Source organism: Dicentrarchus labrax, unplaced genomic scaffold, assembly GCF_905237075.1.
Source record: "Dicentrarchus labrax unplaced genomic scaffold, dlabrax2021, whole genome shotgun sequence".
In the NCBI taxonomy this organism is placed as follows: Eukaryota; Metazoa; Chordata; class Actinopteri; family Moronidae; genus Dicentrarchus; species Dicentrarchus labrax.
The window spans coordinates 4,437,685-4,460,270 of NW_026136702.1; the positions used below are offsets into that span (position 1 = coordinate 4,437,685).

Sequence of the window (22,586 nt, forward strand, 5' to 3'; positions counted from 1 at the left end):
TTTCAGTTTCAGATCTAATGTTTTGGAAAATGCATTTCACAGTACCAAATGCGTCATATGGTTCCTAAGAAAGACATCATGGGAAGTGAATAGAGGAAGTCTGTACTGTGGAGCAGAAGTTCAGATTTAAATGCCTATTACAGTGAACACTTGTAACATAACAAGGTAAAAGACAAAGTAGGTTAAGTGATTTTATATTCTACATTGGAGTGGCACCCACTAGTGTAAATGTTGGTGACCTGCAAAACAATCGACTGCCAGCAGAGCAGAAGAGGAAAGCTTAAAGTCACAGTGAGCTGAATGTCTCTTTCTGTTTTGAACAAGGTTGAATAAAACCTGATACTGAAGGGTCGACAACAAGAACTGACTCTAACAACTGGACTCACCAGTGTCAGGATCTGTGGCACGCACCACGATCACAGAGGTGCCAATGCCAGCGGTCTCCCGAAGGCCCAGACGGTTGTATTGTTGCTGGGTAAACACTGGCACCTCGTCATTGGCATCGTCTACATATACGATCACCTGCAGGGGAAGACATATGTGCATCAACTACACATATCAACTTTAAGGAAAACAATCTTTGGGAAAAGGTCTTGGTCATTTTATCTTTTAGGCAATGAGACCAAAGACATAAATATTACAAATCCTGGCTGGATCCTCTAAGTCCACATTTCTACTGTCCATTTTTAAAAGATAGCCTGTTGTTCCTTAAAGGTATAAATCCTCATGCTCTATAATATAAAGAACAAACTAATTCTACATACAGTAAGCTGCACATTAGGCATGAATTACTGGGATGGATCTTGCATATGTTACAGCATCTTCCCCATCCTCCTACAGCTACCCTCCTCTTTCTCACCCTCACAGTGCTCCTCATGCTGCCCTCGTCACTGTTGTAGGCTTCCACCTCCAACACATGGGAGCTGCTGGTTTCCCTGTTCAGAGCCCTGAGGCCTCTTGTCACCAGCCCGGTCTGTCTGTCGATGCTGAACAGATTGTTGCTGTTCCCTGCATGCATGCATTCACAAACAGGAGCACACACACACAGACAGAAAGAGAGAGAGGGAAAGTGTCTCAGCACAGACTTGTATGTACATTTTAACAAAACATTTAATCTAGTCTTTGGGTCTTGATAATTTCATTTGCTTCCACAGCAAATTCACTTGTTTAAAGAACAATTTTTATTTCTGGTATTTTCACTATGATAAGAGCTGCCTTGTACCTACTGACTGCTTCTTGGCAAAAAAATTGGAATTGGAAACAAGCAGAATTATCATACCTGTTCATTGACAGAATTTTAACACAAAAGCTTGAATCATTAAAATTATAAAAACTGTTTCTTGGAGATTGTTTTTGTTGCCCATTTTGAAAAACTGGATTAACAGTGCTACCAAAATAAACACGTAGTGCATCTTGGGAGCCCGTTCTTTTAGTGCATTTGTTTGTGAGCAAGGAAACCATGTGCAAAGTCCATGTGGGAGGGCAATCAAAGTAGAACAGCTCTTACCAGTGATGATCCTGTACAGAACTTGACCATTTTCCCCCTGGTCTGCATCCGTAGCTTGAACCTGTACAGACAAACACAAGCAGAAAGTCTGTGTTTACAGAGGTTAACACCAAACACAACCAAATCTACAATATGTAAACAAAAACTGTCCGGCTACTAACGCGTTACACCAATGCCATCTCCCTTTACAACTGCTACCATTTGTTTCATTTTACAGTTTGACAGTGGAGCCAATATAGTATAATGTTTATTACCATAAAGTCACATGATAGTCAGTACATTTCATAGATTTTTCCTTTCTTCAATCAAAAAGATACATTGGAATTCCTCCGCATTCACCACACATCCACTGTTGCCCACTGTCTTGTTGCCACAACAACACCAACATGGCCTGGCACTAACTCTGTAATGGCAGAACCCCCCTCTCTCTCTCCCTCTCTCTCTCTCTCTCTCTCTCTCTCTCTCTCTCTCTCTCTGTCTCTGTCTCTCTCTCTCTGTGTGTCACAGGCTGATAGCTAAAAGGAGCCAAAAACCCAAACCCAGCACAGACAGCATGGCTCCACAGCATATACAGATAAATAGTGAAGCATGCTGGGCTGCTGGTGAATGGGCCATGTCATAAGACTGACTTCTGAATCCAGAGAGGCACAGAGCCGCTGGCACTGGATGAGGCGGACTTCATGTCACACCCTGCTCCTCTGTGGATGTGTCAAAACCTGTGGAGGTGCCTACAAAGTGCATATTCAATAGCAATACAGACACACACACACTCAAGACACTCGAGCACATGTACGTGCACTCGGGTACGCACAAATACAGATTCACACACTCTCACAGTCTCTCTCTCTCTCTCTCTCTTGCCCTGTGTGTCCTCCTTTGCTCTCTCTCACTCCCCCTGTGAAGAGGGGCCCAACTTCAGTCTCATTAGCTTTATAAAGAGATGTGGAGAGAAGAGGAGAAAGAGGAGGAGAGGGGAGGGGGAGACGGGAGAAAAAAAGAGGCTGGGGGGTCAGATTGGTGAGTGATGAATAGGGTATTACACAGCGGACTGCACCACTTAGGCCATAAAAGGGGTGTATAAAGTGTAAGACTACATTGCAGAGCCAGATGTTGTAAGTGTAAGCATGTGGAGTGTAAGCATTAAGAGATTATTCACTAAGCCACTGCATGGCTCAGAAAACACACTATTGCCTTTGGCTCTCTGGGATGAAAACAACAGAGAGATATTTCAATTCTAAAACTGTTACCCACATTTTACCCCCTTTTCCTCCTTGTTCCCCTCTTCCTCCCCAGCGTTTTCCCCTCTGTCTCTGGGAAAGCAGCAGTTTAAGGGGGGAAAAACAAGTGCGTGGAGCCAAGAAACAGGTCTGACCTCAGTTACTGGAATTAAGCAAGGTGCTGTTTTAAAGAGTTTCTAAAGTGTGGGTGTAAGTATACATTTTTCAAGGGTTTTATTCCAAATTACTAAATGTTCAGTCTGGAGAAGAAATGTTGATTGCTTAGCATTTAAGAGGTAAACATAATTAAATTCTTTCAAATCTTAACGTCCAAAGATTGCTAACAGTCTAACTGATGTCTCTAACAATACGTATTTTATGTCTGCTGTGGAGTCTCATTTTGGAATGAAACTCCTTAAAGGCATGTGAGAACTTGACATGTGCTTGACTAACTGCACATTGTCTAAGGGAGTATGTGTAGACTGTTGTATTATTGGGACTTATCTCGAAGCACGATTTGAATATTAGCTGAACATTTGACATCTATGAACTGTTATTGTATTCCCCATTTTTTTCTTCAACTATACAGATAATGCAGAGAATATACTGTTAAAAGAATATCTAATAAGCATTTGCTACTAAGAAACTAGAAGAACTTGTGAGTGCACAATTGGTCAAAATGTGAATAGGTTGGACAGAGTTTGCTTGAAAAGAAGCTAAGAATTGAGTTTGACTGTTTGAAAACTTGCTGAGCACTCAGATCCAGAGGAGCAACAATATGGGGGGGGGTAGAGAGGGAGAGTACCTTACAGCTAAGCTGCCAAGCTTAAGAGCAGCGTACCTAATCACAGTAGTGTGCAGTACAGTCTATAGCATGTGTGGATGAGAAAGAAAGTTTGTGTTTGAATAGTTGTGTGTGTATGTGTGTGTGCGTGTGGCATATGTGCTTGGAGGCGCTGACTAATGAACTGACTCTCTAACGAGCCATCCTGCTCCACTGGCCTTTTCACAGCTTTCCTGGCATTTGGTCTTAAAAATAATTTCACGTCCCAATGTGTTTCCCTTAAACCGATAAGCCATGCTTTGTCTCCGCTGAATTAAGGATGATGACATTTACAAATGTTACTATGCTGAAGATGGGGGCACGCAAAATGAGAGGGGGGGATAATTGGAGACCGGGGTAGAAGAGGTGGGTGCCTTGCATTTTACAAGGGGCATTTTAATAAACCCAATTTGTTTTACATTGAAGAAAACCTGTCAAGCATTGACTGTTTTGTAGTCCTTGATTTAATAGCTACATAATTGCCGCAAATGCCAAACACTCACAGCATCTGTATGTGCACGCAAGCGTCTATGTGCATGTTTGTGCATGTGTGTGTGTGTGTGTTTATCTTAATCCCTTGAGTGTATGATCTGCATACAGTGAAAATGAACCTACTCAGCTTGGTTAGACCTGGTTAGTGGGGCATGGAGCTGCTGTGGCACTTGGCTGTGCCTGACCACTCACATACATAATCTAATATTGTTTTCTCCACCCAGGGCCGAGACAACATGAACACCAGTGAACCAGGCTCCAACTTCACCTTTACCTCAAACACAGAAAATGTGACTCTGTCCAACTTGACCACCACCACCATCTCTGCCACCATCTCACAGCCTCCATCCTATTCTTCAGACAACTATGACCCAGAATACACCATCATGGTGGTACTGGGCTTATCACTGCTACTGGCAGGGTTAGCGGCCTTCCTGGCAGTATGCCGGCCATCGGAACAGGATGGGGAGTCTGAGGCGGGCTGTAGCCCAGGGGAGAGCCTAACCTGCGGAAGAAGCCGGTCCAGTGAGCCACAGCTCAAGGTGTGGAAAAGGCTGGGCTCATATCGGCGTTCATACAACCTCTCTTTCAGACGACCGCCCCATCGCAGACCGCACGAGCGCGAGAGCACACATGTGTCACGGTCTCCGGCCCGACAGACACCACAGCCAGAAGCCAGTGTGGAGCCCCACCTCACTATGCCTTGTCTATTTGACTATGTCACTGAAATCTGACTTGAGGACAGGCTGAGGCCTGACTGACTGCTCCCCAAAACAAGTGATACACTGTATATTTTACAGTTGGTGCTAATACCAAGCGTGGGTGAAGAGTACATAAAAATAATTTTCAGCATTTGCTTTAACATACTCTGAATGCTACTTGGATATGGTTTGCAACAAAACAATTGTTTAAAAATAATGCAATCAAAAAGCCATAGAAGAGTTTACACATTTGTGTGACTGATCTATTCACCCTCCATAGAAGGCAGCATTCTTGGGCAGTGATGCGCTTTTTCAGCACAGCTCTGTACTATATTCACGAGAGGTAAAAATGATTTAATCCGAAAACAACTCCATTTGATTACAATTCTCCCAGTAAGGATTTGATGCATCTTCACATTCTGCACAGGAGTAAATTGGATCTGATTTGATTGCATTCAAATTTTTCCAAGGAGTATAAAAGTAACTAAACAGATACAGCGAACAGTAACTCAACATATAAAAATCTTACAGCAAGGCACTAGTTCAAAGAATGGCTTTGGTCTTAAAAGTATTTTCCAATCACAATCAAAGTGTGGGTACAAGCATCATTTCTCTGCTTCACACTGCTTATTGTTCTGATGCAGAAAACCCCATCCACCTGGTAATTCATGAGCATTAAGACAGATACAAGGCATTATTTCATATAATACGATTTCATGCAGGTCTCAAAACATGATGGGTTACCAACAGTGACGAGACAAATGCAACCTGAGCCAAAAAGAGACCACTCTGTACCGGATTATTTGTGTTTTGTGATTATAACTTTAAGAAATAAAGTTTGACATTTAAAATTTTGCTGCTGAAACTTCAGTTTGTTACCAGATGTTTTTAGCACTGTGTGTGTGTTTTCTACCTGAAGGATGCTGGTTCCTTGGGGCACGCTCTCCAATATGCTGGTGTCATAGCTGTTTTGTAGGAAGATGGGTCTGTTGTCGTTAACATCCAGCACCTCAACAAATACAGTGGCTGTGCCTGTCCTCCGGCTGCCCGCTGGACCGTTGTCTATGTGCAGAAACAGACACATTCACCAACACATCAGCTGCAATCATTCAGGTTAATGCTAATTTTATGGTTGACAAGGACAACTCAAATAGACATGGCTGGGCTCAAAACTTGGGTCATTTTCAGCTGCTGGTGAATTAGGAAAAAAATGTGTAATTCTATTCTCCTTTACATTATCTCTGCCTCTTCTCTCCTCTCTTGTGTCTCTGGCCCCCCCAGCAGATAAGCCAGCCTGACTCAATGGTTTCCAAAACAGGAAAACCTCAGAGTTTTTGTTCTTTCTTTTAAAACAGGAACAAAGGCAGTTGAGCAATAGTCTGAAATCACCGCAGATGTGCAGGCATCGCTCTGTTTTTCATCATTGTCGCACAAAAGTACAAAGGAGCAGCTTTGAAGATCACAAACAAAACAAGCCAGAAAACAAGTCCTATTACAACAAATATAAACACACAGACTGTAAAAATGAGGATGATAAAAGACGATAAAGGTTTTGTATCATTATAAAAAGGTATCAATTTATGACACACCTATAGCTTCCACGACCAGAGTGTATGCTGCCTGGGTCTCTCTGTCTAGGCCAACCACCGTCCGAACAACCCCATCTCTGAAGCCCACGCTGAATTTACCGTCCTGATTACCACCTAAAAATACAGAGCACAATCACATTTCCAAATTAATTTACAGCATATTAGTTAAACATAAACACAGTACAGCTATGACACTAAGAGCTCACCTCATACATAAGTCACACAGAGATGGATGGATGGACAAAGGTACTGTATGTGCACATAGTTCTCATAACTGTACAACACTGTAGCCCTTAGACAACACACAAAAACAACTCCCACTGTGACCTCTGACCTGTGATGAAGTAGCTAAGCTCGGCGTTGAGGCCTGCGTCGTTGTCAGAGCAGCTGAGGCGCGCTACAATGTGGTCTCTAGGGACACTCTCCTTCAGGGAAACATTGTACACGCGAGGGTTGAAGGTAGGCGTCTCATCATTTACATCCAGAACTGACCCCCGCACACAAACACACAGACAAAAAAAGACATGAGGACACACAGATAGATGTACATGAGGACAAATAAGGCAGCAGGGTGGTGCAGTGAGTAGAAAGACTATTGTTAAATCAGAGGATTTGAAGTCTAGTAAAACTTCTGAAATTATTTCCAGCTTGGGTGTACAGCTCTCTGTGAAGACGTGAAACAGATCTCTGCGAAACAGTTCAAAATATTTTGATGCTTCTGACTCATCTGATCCATTTGAGAAACGCCAGAAAACCTTATTCAGTTTTTCCATTTCCTTTTCACAGCAGTCACACCATTTGTCTCCTTTTAGGATTTTTCTTGTCCCACCAGCAGGTGGCAACATCCTTTTCAGCAGATTCCTGAGAAGTCAGTGGTTAATTATCTGCCATAATGAAGTAACCCTTCATGTCACACAGAATCCAATCATACCGTGGCTTGGCAGTTTCATATGTAGGGTAATTTCAGAGGGAGCAAAGGGAAATAAAACCCAGTTTCTCATCATCATCAGCCACATTTTCAGACTCTCACCTGTGACAGTGAGGGTTGAAGTGGAGGTGCGAGGGAACTTCCCTGCATCATATGCAATAATTCTCAAATGGTACTGTCCAATCTGCTCACGATCCAAGACTGCCGTGGAGGTGAGAACACCAGTCGAGGTGTTCAGGTAGAAGTCGAGGCGAGGCATTCCCATCTGTAACGCCATTGTAATCAAACCGTTCTTATCCTCATCTGGGTCCTCCACCTGAACCTAGAGCAGAAAGAAGAGAAGAAATGATAAAGAGGAAGGCAGAGAAAGAACACAGGAGTTATAGACTGGGTAAAGGATGGCGGATGCTGTAAACAGTATGTTTTTTTTATTGGATAGCAATAATCATGAAGTATTGCCAGGAATATGTTTGGAAGTCTTATTAATATCAGAAAATCATTCCTGTTCCCCTAAAACAGAAAAATAAAATATTCTGAAACTTTTTCCTTTTTTAAAATGCAGTCATCATGGAATACAGTCTGATATTTTACCCTAAAAACTGAGGATCCAATGGGCTGTCCCTCTGGCACTTCAGCCACAAAGGGTAGGTTGAGGAAGGTTGGGTCATTGTCATTCAGATCCAGCAGGTTGACAAACACTGTGGTGCTCGCTGATGCATGCAGTGGAGGTGTCCCACCTAAAGAGGGCGCCAGAGGGACACATAAAGACAAAGACACAAACAAACACACACACACACACACACACACACACACACACACACACACACACCATATCTCATGGTCAAAGGAGTTTATTAGCCACAGTAAAAAGTTTCATGGTCAACATAAAACTTGAGGAATGAGGCTTAAAGAAAGAGGCTAATCGCTCAGAATCGAAAGCTCTCTGCTGAGAATGATATAAAGCTATTTAAGCTCGCTTACAGATGTTTTAGGTGTTTCACGAGACAGACAAATTTACACAGTGACAGGCAAATACTGACAACCGACCACACACATACACATTACTCACGGTCGACAGCTGAGATGATAATGGTCCTCATGAGTGCTGCGTCCCTGGGGTTGGAGCTTTCCCTGTCCAGGGTTACCCCACTGGTGCGGATCTTCCCTGTACTGCTGTTGATGGTGTAGAAGGGGTTTTCTGGACTGATACTGTACACCACTGTCCCATTTTCCCAATTGTCAGGGTCCACAGCCAACACCTGAACAAGGGAGAGACAAGAAAACCTTTCTGAACATCCTATGGCCTGAACTCTTTTAACAACTTCCCCCAACAAGAAGTGTTCCATATAGACCCTGTATAACAATCCTCAAATTAAAATGTGTGTTTTTTTTAAAGTGTATTAACAAGGAGAACTAATAGATGTGGGGACAGGAATGAGAAAAGAGGGGAGGAACGAGGAAATGAATCAGAGAAGAAAAAAGAATTGAAATAGTGATGGTAATAGTAACAAGAACGTCTGACCCACAGAGCGAGCATCTTCACACACAACCCCTTCCAACTGTTCTAACACATCCGTCAGCCAAAAGAAAAATGGTAACGTCTCTTTTCTGACACAAAGTGGCAATGGGTGATGAATGCAGGAAGCCGGGAGCCGGGCTAAAACACTGGCTGATTTTTAAAGAGCTGATAAATTATTCAGTACGCTGACTAAAAACGCTAGAAACTGGTTAATTGGTCATTAGAGGAACAAAGGTTTTGCAGGTGTTTAATTATTAAGGGGACATGGTAGGCAGGCATCTCAGAGGCCTATTGATTAGCAACTGCACAGACAAACGTAGGTGATATAAGATGTGGGGAAGTGTCTAGCCGAGGACAGTTGAACTAATCAATTCTGGCCTGAGCAGAGCACATTAAAAGATGGTGAGCAAATATATTAGCCTTGTCAATTGAACTCTAGCTCTAGTCCCACTGCAGAGTGGCAGAAAAGAGAATATTGTTGTGAAATGAGATAATAGAGGTCGCTCACTGTGTATGTATAGGTGCTGACTGTAAAAGGCTGCAGCAGTGATGGAGGGGTGCTCTGAGATTTGAGTGGGCAAATCCTTGCACTGGACACAGCAACCAAATTCATCGGCTCGCTGGACACCTCAAGGAGGACTCAGCAGGTGGCCTCTTGTCACCATGGAAACACTGGTTGGGCCAGGGCTACATTGGGGCCAATTACAGGACTGTAAGCCTGGGTGGTCCGATTTATTGAAAAATGGTCAGAGGGGCAATAGTGTCTGTCCAGTGAGCGCAGAGAGTCACATACTATACAATATGCATCGCATCGCTGGATGCACCATGAATGAACTCAACTGAGGAATAGCTACAAGGGAGCAGGAATAAGTGGAAAATGTAGCAACATTTTAGCAGTGCAACACTCGTATCTTTCATTTCTCTTTCGTTACCATTTCTCCATTCCACTCTCTTGCTCTGCAAGATGAGTTCTTGCTTCCTTTTCTGCCTAACAGCTAAATAATTTGCTATGCGTATGACTGCAGGCTACATTTTAATTAGCAATCGGACTCCCTTAATTACACTCACTGACGCCTCTTTAATTAATGGACAATCAGGGCTTAATTAACAACAACACACTGCCAAAGACACCAGCAGCACAATGGGAGAGTTTGGGCTAATATTAATGTTTACGTTGTGGTGACCTACGCAGTGATGGCAGCTTGTCCATCAATAGTGTGCATGCAGATGTATCCTTCAGCAAGTACTGTTTTTCATGTACAGTGTGACTTTAATGATCTTCCAGTGAACAACAATGCTGTATTACAAGTTACAACAACCTTCATATTTTGATCACTCCGCCCTGATTTCTAAAATCAAAATGCACCTTTTGCCTGAGCAAGCAAATTAAACCACAGACTAAAATAATGATTCAAAACAGAGAAACTGCCACTCAGGGATACTGGTGTTCTCTCCACATCACATCTGCATACAAAAACTATAGGCAAACATTTTAATAAATGCTTCAAACACCAATAATTATTATTCCAGTGTGTTCATTTGTGTTTTTCATGTTTAGTTAACCATCAGTTAGTCAACCAGTTAAAGTTTAAAGGTGCACTCACAGAGATAACGTCTGTGTTTATTGGGCTCATCTCCACTACGTTGGCATGGTATGGCTCGTCTCTCCACACAGGGGCGTTGTCATTGATGTCCAGGAGGGTGATGTTCACCTGAACAAAGAGGGAAAGAGGGGAAAGTAAAGTACATGGGAAAATACCTATCCATGATGATTATGGTTTACAGGCCAAAAAATCATAAATCAATATATACTGTGCATACAATAGATTATAATTTTACCAAAAATGATTACTGATTAAACATTAAATAGCTGTAGGTAGGATCAGAAGGATGATGGCTGCAAAGTGTTTACCGTGGCAATGCCAGTCTTCTGCTGAGGACCCACCCCTCCGTCCACAGCTCTGACTATCAGGATATACTCTGACTTCAGCTCTCGGTCCAGAAGGGCTGTGGTGGTGATCTCTCCTGAAACAAACATTGTATCAGATCAAAAATATAAAAAGTGAAGGGCAGGCACATAATATCAAAGCAGCTTCTAATGTCAGGATGAACTGAATTAAAAGTCAGAATAAAATTCATAAAAACCCCACACAACCCAGACACAATGTGCATACAATGCAGTGTGAAATGCTTAAGAAGGAAACGAAAAAAGGTATTGCAGACACAGATCTAGATAAGCACATATGCACAAGTCATTTTCAGCCCAATATGAACTGGCAGAATGAAAAAATTCAAATTTGAAATAAAAAATGGAATCAGATCAAAAAAAAATTCTGTCTCTATTCCAAGTATACTTTCAGAAAATACACACCCTTTCACATGCTCGTGCACACACACACACACACACACACACACACCTGAGCGCGAGTTGAGACGGAACTGAGAGGAGCCCTCCAGGGAGTAGATGAGCGAGGCCTGGCCAAACTCCCGCGAGGCGTCCAAATCAGTAGCATTCACAAGCAGCACAGTTGCCCCTGTGGAGGAGAGGGAGGGATGAAGGGAGTAAGAGAGAAAGAAAATTTACAACTCATCGAGGGTGAGAAAGAAGGAAAAAATGAACTGAGAGACAGAGTTATGGGGAAAATATGTGAAGTCTAGTAAAGAGGAAAGACAGACAGAGAACCAAGCTGCAGAGACAGACTCAAATGGCATTCAGAGAGCTAATTTTCTTCACCGCCCCCATCCACAGCTCAACTGATGGCATGGCAGTGAGTGGGTTTATGGATTAGTGGATTATCAGCTTGTTTGGCACAACCCATACTTGGCACAGGACTGATCAATACCCCGGCAGGCAGGGGGGATGAGAGGCTAGCCAGAGCCGCAGGGCTAGCCCTCAGCTCAGCCTTGCAGTCCAAGCCTTAGGCCCTTAGCTCAGGGCAAAGCACTTTAGCCATAGTCCCCTAAACCTCAGCCTTGGCCCAAGCCGCTCAACTATGTGCTCCTTCAAATCGGGTCCGAGACACAAAAAGCAGCCAGCGTCTGCTGGAGCTCAGAGAGAGAAAGGGGCGGTCAAACATCTCATTTCCCCTCTAGCGACTGGAAACTAATCTATTGTCTGGGATAAAAGAGTCTTCTGAATGCATGCATGAGAATGAATATAGCAGCCAGTGATTTTGCCTTGAATAGTCAATATGCAGCATTCTGGCTGAGCATTTAAAAACATTATGCAAAATCAAAACAAATAAGACAGTAGAGGCCAGAGGAAGCAAATAAAATAAAACATAAAAAAAAAAAACATACCCCCAAGAAAGTAAAGCTATTTGTTGAATATGTTAATAGTAAGGCAATTCAAGTGAGAGGTGACTGTTTGTGCTACACAAGGTGGTGGAGTGTTTCATCGTTGTGTTCGTTGTACAGACCAGAAAATGCATTCTAGCAACTAAACTGTAACCCCCCAAAATGTATAAAGCAACTCACCGGCAATAATGTTCTCTAGGATTTTGACAATGTAGGATGGCTTGCTGAACTCGGGTGGGTTGTCATTTTCATCCTGGAGGAGGTATAAACATCAACGACAGCTCAAATCAATGTGCTAAACAATGAGGAAAGCAAATGGTGCTTAAAAAAGAGGAACTGAAAAGGCTTTGAAGCTGTCATCGCACATTAGCACTGAGATTAACATATTTGAGAATTAAGTCACTGAGGGGCAAGAAATGTTTTAATAGTAAAACAGTAGTAGTAGTATCTGTTTAATTGTGTCTGTCTGATTAAACTGTAATCTCCTCTTCAAACACTGGGTTTTAGTGGTGCTGGCTTCTGTGTCTGTCATCTAATCACATACTATTTTATACCTGATATATGAAGTTATATAAAGTAAAGTTGAGGTAGCCATCCTATACATGCAGTGCAATGTGTTCATTGCTTTAGAACTGTAGGAGTGAGGAAAAAAAGAGGTGGAATAATGCAAAAGCTGAGGGAGATATTAAACAGGAGACACATCGGTGAGACAATCGTTCCAAACATTATTATTAATGGCATTACCTAAAACAAAAGGTAATCAAGACCTGTAATTTGACAGGGATGAATGACTACAACATGGAACAGCATCTTCTGTCACGTGGACTTTCCCAGAGCATTTATATTTCACAACCTCCCACTCATTGAATTAGACTCTATTTCACACTAACACATCCAGTTGTGTGGCTGTTCACAGAGAGGCTCCCCACTGTGTGAGCTGCTGAGAAATGTTAACACTTTAACAACAGTCACTGGCACCATTATCTATCTGGGCTCTGTGTTACACTGGCGCAAAGCATTGTGTGTGTGTGTGATGCTGCCAGCTACTGATAAACCCCTGCGGTGTGAGTCACGACACTGTGGAGGACAGAGAAAGAGAGAGAGACAGAGAGAGATAGAGGGAATACAGTATTGTGCACATCTATCCCTGTTGGTTTTTGCATTCCAGCATAGATTCCGTCATTCTTTTACACGATATTTCTCCCTGGTGTAGAGTGTGTATGATATTCTTACTGTCCTTGCATATACAAGAATATTCCAGCTGGATTAATCCATTGTACTCTGTCATTTCTTCTTTTATGATGAAAAGTTACATGTATAATGGATGCCTGTCAGGGGAAATGAGTTTAAGAGCCAGTAGGGGTATGAGGATAGGAGTTCTGGTTGCTCATTATATTTTTACTGCTGTATTTATGGTATCTTAGCAAAGATCAACACTCATGTTTACTATTTGAAAGTTAAAAGAAAAATACAGAAACAGACAAAAAGATTTAAAAGATAATACCTAACAAAGTCCGTTGGACAGAATAATCAGCATTCTTCTAATGCTTTAAGACTAGCGCTCCCAATGAGACTGACAGGCGGCAAAATCAGTGACACACCATAGCAATCTATGTTATTGTTAATAGTGATTGGTATAAGATAGATAACTACATTATTGTAGGACAGCAAGAAAAGCTCTATGGTACGCAAATTAATTAATTATTAAAAACATTAATAATCATATGAAACTTATTATATAACTTGCTATGAACCTCTCATCATGTGTCATACTTTTGATCAAATGAGAAATTGGACACAAGTTGTGACTACAAACAAAAATGTGTAATGCCCTAAAAAGATAGTGTAGTACAGGTGTCTCCAACCTTTTTGAGAGTGAGGGATACCTAAAGGGAGAACACTTTCTGGAGGGCTACTGTATGCGTGACAAACATCCATGTTAAACTGATGCTTTCAATTGAATAACAAGGTGCTGTATGTATTTTCACCTTTAGTAATTTTCATATACATGGTACCAGTTTGATTTGGAATGGGAATTGCAGGTGTGAAGTTGTTGATTCAACTTCGAACATGTAATAAAAGCTAACCTCAATATACTTTTTTAATGAATAAAACATATTTAAATGTTTTGACACAGTGGAACCCATTTGTACATTTCCTTGCAAGATCACAGAACATGCTCTGTGGGCATCTCATAGGATAACAGGTGCCATGTAACAGGAGTAACCAGTGCATGACGTGGTCTTTTATACATGAAAAAAGAGTAATTACACGTAACATTTACAAAAGAGGTCCAATTGAAACTAGATTACATGCAACAGAAACAGGAGGATTATCTTACTCTCTTATCTTAGGACCCAGAACCTTGTACAGAGTATCTTATTTTTTCAAGTCTCTCTGATCCACTGTGTGTGCGAGTAGACGGATGTGACTTTCTCCAGTGCCTTAAAATAAGACATTTAGCGATAAGACTGACAAAAGCAACAGAATTGGGAGCTCAGATAGCTGCACAGACTGCGATAAAAATGCAAACAGACATGGATCAAAAGGTACTCAGAATAATTCACACAGTGAGGAAATACTGAAATCCAATATGTAAGTAAAGTTGAAGACATATGAAATGATCCCCCATGAGCCGGGTTACACCTGTCACACACTGGATCAACATTTAGATAAATACAAGACAGCTTAGTCTTCATTCAGTGCACATGGTAGAACTGCTAGTTCCTCTCCCAAATTTTGCGCCAACAAATTTTTCAGTCACATGAGGGGAACTTAAATGAAAAGATTTCTGTGAAAGTTTGGAGATGCTTTTGAACGTGGGAGACTGTGAGGAATTTGTCACAGGGTGTGTCTGCCGCAGTTCCAAGAGTCATTAAATAGTTTCGAAAAAAAATACCACGCTTGAAGATGTATTTAAAAAAGTGTGAATTAGAAAGATTCTCAGCTAACAGGAAAAGAGAGACTAGAGACTATTTAAGTGCCTTTCTGGAACCAAAAACCAAACACACTGTCACATAAGGGGGGAAGACGCAAAGGTTTTTTGGCAGAAGGGCACTGACAGTGGCAATGATTGAACACAAAAACCTTATATTGAACAGCAGCTTTGATTACAGTGTTCTAGATACAAAATAGATGGACAGCAGAAAACTGCAGAAGATACCAGTGCACATCAAGAAGACTCCATTAGACAGAAATGGATCAATTTGCATCTTGTATTAGCTGCAAGTTAGCATGTCTGTTGGTTGCTTACTCATTTTTATGCTTATTACATTCTATTGATCAAAGATGCTCTAGCATTTATTCATAGCATTTTATATGAAATCATTTTTTTCTATCAGTGCACGGCTTATTTCTTACTGATTTGGAGTATAGTTAATCTCATGACTGTTTAGGATGAAATATATTACATATTAAATATTTTCTTGCACCATGTTTCTTGTTATGTACCAATATACCAAGGTAAATTTCTTGTATGTGACAACCTACTTGTCATTAAACTTAATTCTGATTCTGATCTCAACTACACTTGGTTGAGGACCACTGGCATACTGGTAATAAACTACGAACTATGTAACAAACTGTGCAGGTATAAACGTATGGCTGTACATGTGTCTATAATGCTAAAAGACTGTCCCATCGGCTGAACATAATGAATAATGATGATAAAAGAAAAAAAGGACACATGCTCTACTGGCTTTTAGATTTGGTCAGACTGGCTTGATCTCAGTGACCTCTATGAAAGAACGGGAGTTACATTGGACTGGCTGAGGTCGGACTCTGACACTGTTGTTTCTGAGAACATTTAAGGAACTCACTGATCCATGTCAGTGACATTAAGCATAAAATAACAACTGCTAGTAGATTTACATCAATATAAACAAGGACAACACTGGAATGGTTTGAACTTACAGGTCTATTCTTGTCTTATTGATCATACTGTGCAATCAATATAAACTTGATCTTTTTTTACAGTTAAAGCTAGACTTGAATTGTTGCTCTATCTACACATCAATATGTATAGCATGGCATGGCAGTAGGGACAAAATGTCATTCACCTTTTAATCTTTTCATGTGAATGAATAAACCTTGCTGGGCTGTATCTTTTGTAACATTTGAATCTGTTTTTAAACCTTCTAACTAACACACCAGATGGTATTCTTAATGAGAACACCATTTGTTATTAAGGTGCACTTTACTTTTGACCAGGAGTTTTTAACTTGTTCTCTCACAACTTGACTATGAATGCAGACTTCTAATGCTTATATTTGGATAATGTCCATAGGTTGGTGGATGACAGATGACAGAGAGAGAAAGAAGGCTAATGTACTTGCAAGGTTCTGCTTTGTGTCTGCAGACACTGACAGCTGCCACATTTTGAAGAGGCGCTGGTACTTGCACGTTTAGGTGTGGTGTGGTGTATCATGGCAGGACAGGAGTCAGGACCCAAGTTTGTGTCATTTAAAGTTTACATTTTGTTATAGATATGAGCATACTGTGTGAGTAAGAGAAGTGTTTTGCCTGGGTTGTACTTACAATAACCTCCACTGTGACTGGGACAGTGTTGTTGAGGGCTGGGTTTCCCCCATCTTTGGCCATCACTGTCAAGTAGATCATCCCATTGGGAACTTGCTCATAGTCCAGAGGCCTAGTCACGCTGATCACTGACGAAAGGAGAGGGGGAGGGGGACGGAGAGAGGTTGGGTTATGTGTTTTATTTTGTTTTGCGATGTATGTTTCTGTATTTGTCTATAGGTTAAAACATATCAGAATACTGTTAGACTTCTTCTTACTTGCAATTAGTTAAACGAGCAAATGTGTTAAAATAATGTGTGTGTTGTGGGTCAAGTAGCAAAACAGCAAACCAAAAACAAGCATAAACAGGAGTAGAGACTTTTCTATAACCCCCCTGCCCATACTGTAACTAGTACAATGCTCGAACATATTACAGATTAGGCTACAGGCTCCTAAAGTTAAGCGTACCTGCGTATCCCTCAACCATGATGATGCTGAAGTAACTGGGGAAGGCTGAGGCTGAAGTGATGGTGTATGTCAGGAAGTTGTTGGGAGGAGAATCCTCATCTGTAGCCTGTGGTTGAGCAGACAGTGGTGGGAAAAGTGGGAGACAGGTGTGCCTTTAACATATGCCTCAGCAACATTTAAAAGTCCACAGAGACAAGAAGTTTTGAGTGAGACAAAAAGACAGTGTAACAGGACAGATGCTGCAGAAGACAGTGATAATAGTTATAAGTGTATGTTTACACAGCATGGGTGTGTGTGAGTCTGTGCATATGTGTGCAGCCAGGAAGCTGTCAGTCAGTGATGGCATGTTATTGGACAGATTAAAGCTGATTCTGGCTGTTAGTGGTGCATGCGTCAATACTGGGGATGAACACCAACTGAGCCAAGACAAGCAATCAGGCAGAGGACAGATGAAACTATACTTTGCCGGGCTAATCCACAACAACATCAACAACAATGATGACACCCCCTCATTATTCTAGAGTTGGCAGTAACTTAAACATGAGTCCCCCGGCTGTGAGGAGAGTCTACTAGGTCTCACTGGCATCATTAGAGGCTGGACAGGTTGTCAAAAACACTCACTTGTATCTCTCCATAACACGCATATCTCTACTCTTTGATTTAATGCCAAAGTGTTGAGTAAGCAATACCTTTCTTCCCCCACAACTTCCTAAGCTGTGGGTTTTCTCTTCCAGACTGTCTTCCTATATCAAATTTCAACAAATAGTTTCCTATTAGATCGTTTACAACTAAAAGGTAAGAGGAGTTGGGGGCAGCAAATCAAATAGATGAGTGGCAAAAGACATAAAGGAATAAGAAGTGTAGAGAAATTAAAAAAAGGTTTGGCTGTTAGAAAGCATGAGCACTGTAGTAGGAGGGACAAGGCTCCCAGGCATTTTTTGGCCTGTCTTTGGTGAGTCTCTCAACGCATCCTCTCCTTCTATCTATTTCAGTCTTTTCCCGCTTTCCTCTTTCTCTCCATGTTTTCCAGAGTAGTGTGTGCGTTTGTGTGTGTATAGTAGGTTCCAGGGCAAATTGCTGACACACAGAATTGTGCGACTGGCTTCCCTGTTCCTCTCAGGCAGCGTATTAATATCAGCAGCGTTTAAGGTTAGCTCAGACTAATCAAACACAGTGAGCCAAGCGTTGAGCGCAGTCATCAGCTCAACTCCCACAATATAAGAGCAAGCCACACAGTGGACTGTGGCAGGGTAAGCCACTGCTGTACCCACTGCCACAAGGGACGTAATAGTCTTTTTCTCCAGGGCGCAATCAAAGGAAACGCTGAGCCATTAGTTACCATTGTGCCTGTGTACCTCTGCCTTTTGTGTGGCAGTGACTGATGGCCAACACACCCGGCCGACCTGTTCTTCTTGGATACAGTGCACACAAACACATAACTGCATGATTATAGTAACACAGAGGAAACAAGAAAGAGAAGGGGGGCAGCTAAACCAAAGGCTTTGGGGAGTAATGACTGGAAGTGTCTGTTTCAGGATGAGATCCTCTGTTGCAGGTGTAGTTTTTTATTAATGTACTGTACATGTGCATGTGTACATACTGTATTATCACAGGTATTTTTGTGTGAGTGCAAAACTTGCAATGCCTGCTTGTATCTTTTAATCTGCACCCAAATACACTTCTGACTCGCTGCTGACAATCTGCAGACATTCTACAGTCTATATTTACAATTTCACAGTATATGTATAAAAAAAAAAATTGTAGCCTAGCAATATAGTTAATGTATTGCAGCTAAGCAATTGTTGCTTAGCAACACTACAATACCATTATGAGTGTTGATTTTGGTTTAGCATATTAATATTTAAAATCAGTGGCGGTCACAGGTGTATGTTTATAGGGTGTTTTACAGCAGCTGTAAAAAGAACAGTTTTACTGTCTTGTAACAAGAGTCTACTCTTGTCCTCACACGTCTCTTCTAAAACTCCATACGTGCATGCTTTAAACACGTCTCACTCTGACTCGCGCCACTGGCTGGACAGCCTGTTGGTTCTCTCTCAGCGAGCCCGCGTATGCCTCTTTCTGGAACAGTGGCGCATTGTCGTTGACATCCAACACGTTGACACGGATCCTCCCAGTTGTCTCCTCTCCGCCGCCGTCCCTCGCAAGCACGGTCAGTGTGAAGCGCCGCATCAACTCATAGTCCAGACTGGCTTGCAGAATGACCCAGCCTGTCTCATCATCCAATGAGAACCTGCCAAAGACCAAAAAAAAGTCGAATTAGACAACATATTAAAGTGTTATGCTATAACAAGAAAAACACACAATCAAAGACATTGTAGGCATTGTACAGACATCATATCTTCTATCTATCTGTTTTTTTTTTTTTTTTTTAATCTGGTAATGAAATGTACTGAATAGTAAATGGTTTCTTAGAGCCGTAGTAAAAAGCACATTACAATGCATGACATGAGGATTGTCCAAAACTGTGTCATCCTAGTCTATCTATTTTATTTTTTTAATAAAATCTCTGTATTTAAACAAAATAGGTTTGTATGTTGTGATAGTAAAAATGTAGCATGAAAGTATATAGTTATAACAAGAAAGGGATCTTGTTACAAGTTCATTCTAGATGTTTTCTCATGTTTGCAATGATACGCTGGCATAGAAAAGAACTTTTCTAAACAAATGTAACTAATGACAAAATAAATGGAACACAAATACATAAAAATGCTGCTTAGTAAGGGTACAGAAAATCCCAAATAGTAGGAAAACACACTAATCTTGTTTGTCTGACACTGAAGATAATCAATGAATGAATGGATTATGAATGTGTGTTTTTATGTGTGTGTGATTCTTTATTTGTGGCCTGAAGAGAGCAGGCGTAAAGAAAAGCGCCAGGCATCATTGTAGCTCAGCTGTCTCTGGCGAGGCTGTGTGGCAGAAACAGTCCAATTGTTCACAAGTGTCCAAATAAATGAAAAATGTATGTGACTGTGTGTTGTGTGGACTGTTTGAGTATATGTGTGTGTGTGTATCTGTGTGGGTGTAGCTGTATCTTACTGGTCTGGCTCGTCACTGAAGTAGTAACGCACAATCCCAAACGTGCCTGCATCTCCGTCTGTGGCCTGGAAAGAAAAAACAGAGGGAAAAATAGGTTTTTGCTTTTAAATAAATGTTTACGTCCTTCTAATGAATGGATAGTTTTGTTTCCAATTTTGAGTTTGAGTTTCTCATCTGCTTTGGGTTTTGTTTTAAATTTACCTATGAAACCTTCTATCCTCTTTCAGGATTAATTTGCAAATGCATTTTCATACAGGGAAAAAAACTTTCTAAACTCTAAATAAAGTTTAATCAATATGATATGATGTGGCTGCCTTTTTCAAATGCAACTGTGAAAACTAAAGGGAGCGAAGTTCATGGTGCACTGTTACTTACCACAGGTACAATGTGCTGTGAAGTGATTCGCAATCAGTGAAACTAAATTATGATTGTGACATGTTCATTAAAGCAGAGTAATAGATAGGTTTTCCATTTCATGGTAATATTATATTATTCCTCACCATACATTTGTGCCTTTGATAAGATACAACCAAAATGCATCCATAAAATATGCTGTCAGTGACCGAGTTCTGCTCAGTTTCTTAAATTGCTCACCCTAACAGTTGTCCATGACTGTATGACTTTATGTTAAAACATGCAAGCCACGCTTCACTCAGAGGTGTTGATTGGATTAAATCTGGGAGAACTGATACATTTTCCTCATCCACATGACCCACCCTGGCCATAAAAGCAGCAACAACTGCTGTCAAGTTTTGCAGATAAAAAGGGGTGTCAAAGAAATGCGACATAAAGAGCAACACTTTCAGGAATCTTGTATTTTATGAAACGCCACATTAACACAATCTGTCTTTGTAAGCACATGCATGCGTGTGTGCACACATGCACTGATGCGTACACACAGGATGTTGTGTCTGCGCTGATGGATCGTGGCTGGAGAGGCTGTTGTAATAGAGTTTCACTTCAGTGGTTCTGCAGTGAGTTGAAGGGCCAAACTCGAACGTGTCTGCAGCCTGCTCTGTCAACCACAATGCTGGTCACTGTGATTTACTGATGCCCTGATAGCGACCCTATCATGCAGGACTGTGAGTGTGTGTAGGGCACATGCTTTTTTGCATGTGGCAGTAACTTATACATTTACAAATTTGAGAGACAGTGAGTGTGTTCATATGCGTTGAATGATATGAGTCTGATGTGAGGGTATATACATAAGCAAATAGGCCAACATGTGTGTTAGGTAATGGTGAACTGTGAATGTGGATCCATGTGTGCACATTTGAATGTGTTAGGAAATATCAGTGCCTTTTAAATTGAATGCATTTATGGTTGTGTGTGTGTGTGTGTGTGTGTGTGTGTGTGTGTTTGCCCATCTATGATGCCTCTCACAGATGGAACAACGGCTGCAGCTATCAATGTGCTTTTTCTCCTTCTTCAAAAAAATTACACCATGCTGTTTAGCTCAAGCCCGTAATTTCACAGAGAGCTTCCACCACATCGTTTTGGATGGTGAATCAATGCTTCTTTTTAATGTCCGAATGGTCCTCGCTTTGTTGTCAAGTGCACCGAAGCGCATCCTGCTGAACGAGCAGAGAGGGGGACGCTAAATACATGTGAGGTGTTTGGGACTCTAGTCAGGTTCTTATATTAACCTTTGAGTTTTCATCTGTCGTGTCTCGATGACCTCATCATTTAATGCCACTCAACTGCTTCTCCTCCTCTTTTTGCATTCCTACCCATTCCTCCCTCCTTTATCTTTCCCTTTTCTGTCTTTACCTCGCATTCCTCCCTGCACCCTGAGCTCCGCCTCCATCTCCACTGTCTCCCCTCTCCTCTACATATCTCCCTTAGCACACTCTTCCTCCTCTGCTTCCTCTCTCCCAGGTGAGTGACAGGCCCATAAGTGCCCCAATGATAGTGGTGGGGGTGTTAGCGTGACAGCTATCGTGGCGGTGACAGGAGCCGGGCTCAGCCTGGGAGCTGATACCGCCTCTGCTTCTGTGGCCGAGCCCCTCTCGCCATGACGACAGACAGACAGAGAGAGAGAAAGACGATAGCCATCACCCCCCCCATCATTCACAGACCCGCTCCCTATCTCCCACCAAACAATCACCATGACTGTAAGGCCCAGTCACTTTGCCAACTGCTTGCCAAAGACTTTCAACTTCAGACGCAGAAGGCCTGCAGCAGATGGATGGCGGAGATTGGTTTGTGCAGGGATTTGCTGTAACTTAACACCATGTGCACGGATCCTTGACACCAGGGTATTATGCATTTGCCCCTCATTGCCATGGTAGCTTAAACTTTTTTTGGTTGGGGAATTGGAGGTGATGGAAAAGTTGGTGAGGTGGGGTGCACAGGGAGGGAGTGAGTGCAGGATTTAATGAGGAAAGAAATGACATGGAAATAAAACTGGGCAAACTAATGTGCCTAATAACCTCACTGACAGTTACAACAAGCATTTTAAAGTACTGCG

At 41.7% G+C, this 22,586-nt stretch overlaps 2 protein-coding genes across 3 annotated transcripts in view; one reads left to right on the top strand and one right to left on the bottom strand.

Annotated features, from left to right (window-relative positions):
• The window catches only part of cdh23 (cadherin-related 23), a 154,787-nt gene that overhangs the window by 35,241 nt on the left and 96,960 nt on the right, over positions 1-22,586 (bottom strand). The window contains exons 14-30 of the mRNA XM_051415680.1: positions 20,117-20,181; positions 19,070-19,307; positions 17,057-17,162; positions 16,610-16,737; positions 12,254-12,326; positions 11,194-11,310; positions 10,689-10,801; positions 10,381-10,488; positions 8,327-8,516; positions 7,849-7,994; positions 7,360-7,579; positions 6,664-6,816; positions 6,330-6,443; positions 5,654-5,802; positions 1,508-1,568; positions 860-1,008; positions 387-522 (exon numbers count right to left, since the gene is read on the bottom strand). Of these exons, the coding sequence (XP_051271640.1) occupies positions 387-522; positions 860-1,008; positions 1,508-1,568; positions 5,654-5,802; positions 6,330-6,443; positions 6,664-6,816; positions 7,360-7,579; positions 7,849-7,994; positions 8,327-8,516; positions 10,381-10,488; positions 10,689-10,801; positions 11,194-11,310; positions 12,254-12,326; positions 16,610-16,737; positions 17,057-17,162; positions 19,070-19,307; positions 20,117-20,181 (2,266 nt within the window). The remainder of the gene's footprint in view (positions 1-386; positions 523-859; positions 1,009-1,507; positions 1,569-5,653; positions 5,803-6,329; positions 6,444-6,663; positions 6,817-7,359; positions 7,580-7,848; positions 7,995-8,326; positions 8,517-10,380; positions 10,489-10,688; positions 10,802-11,193; positions 11,311-12,253; positions 12,327-16,609; positions 16,738-17,056; positions 17,163-19,069; positions 19,308-20,116; positions 20,182-22,586) is intronic.
• On the top strand, positions 2,697-5,591 carry LOC127372214 (uncharacterized protein C10orf105-like). Of its 2 annotated transcripts, none has more exons than XM_051415722.1 (2): positions 2,697-2,928; positions 4,264-5,591. In XM_051415722.1, exon 2 carries the CDS (start codon positions 4,276-4,278, stop codon positions 4,771-4,773), a length of 498 nt encoding a protein of 165 aa, XP_051271682.1. In that variant the 5' UTR covers positions 2,697-2,928; positions 4,264-4,275; the 3' UTR covers positions 4,774-5,591. The 2 variants fall into 2 exon arrangements, with proteins under 2 accessions (XP_051271682.1, XP_051271674.1); XM_051415714.1 differs by having other exon boundaries at positions 2,705-2,934.

Excerpts from the sequence above, each read along its gene's own strand:
- LOC127372214 (XM_051415722.1), top strand. The coding sequence starts at position 4,276 with ATGAACACCAGTGAACCAGGCTCCAACTTCACCTTTACCTCAAACACA.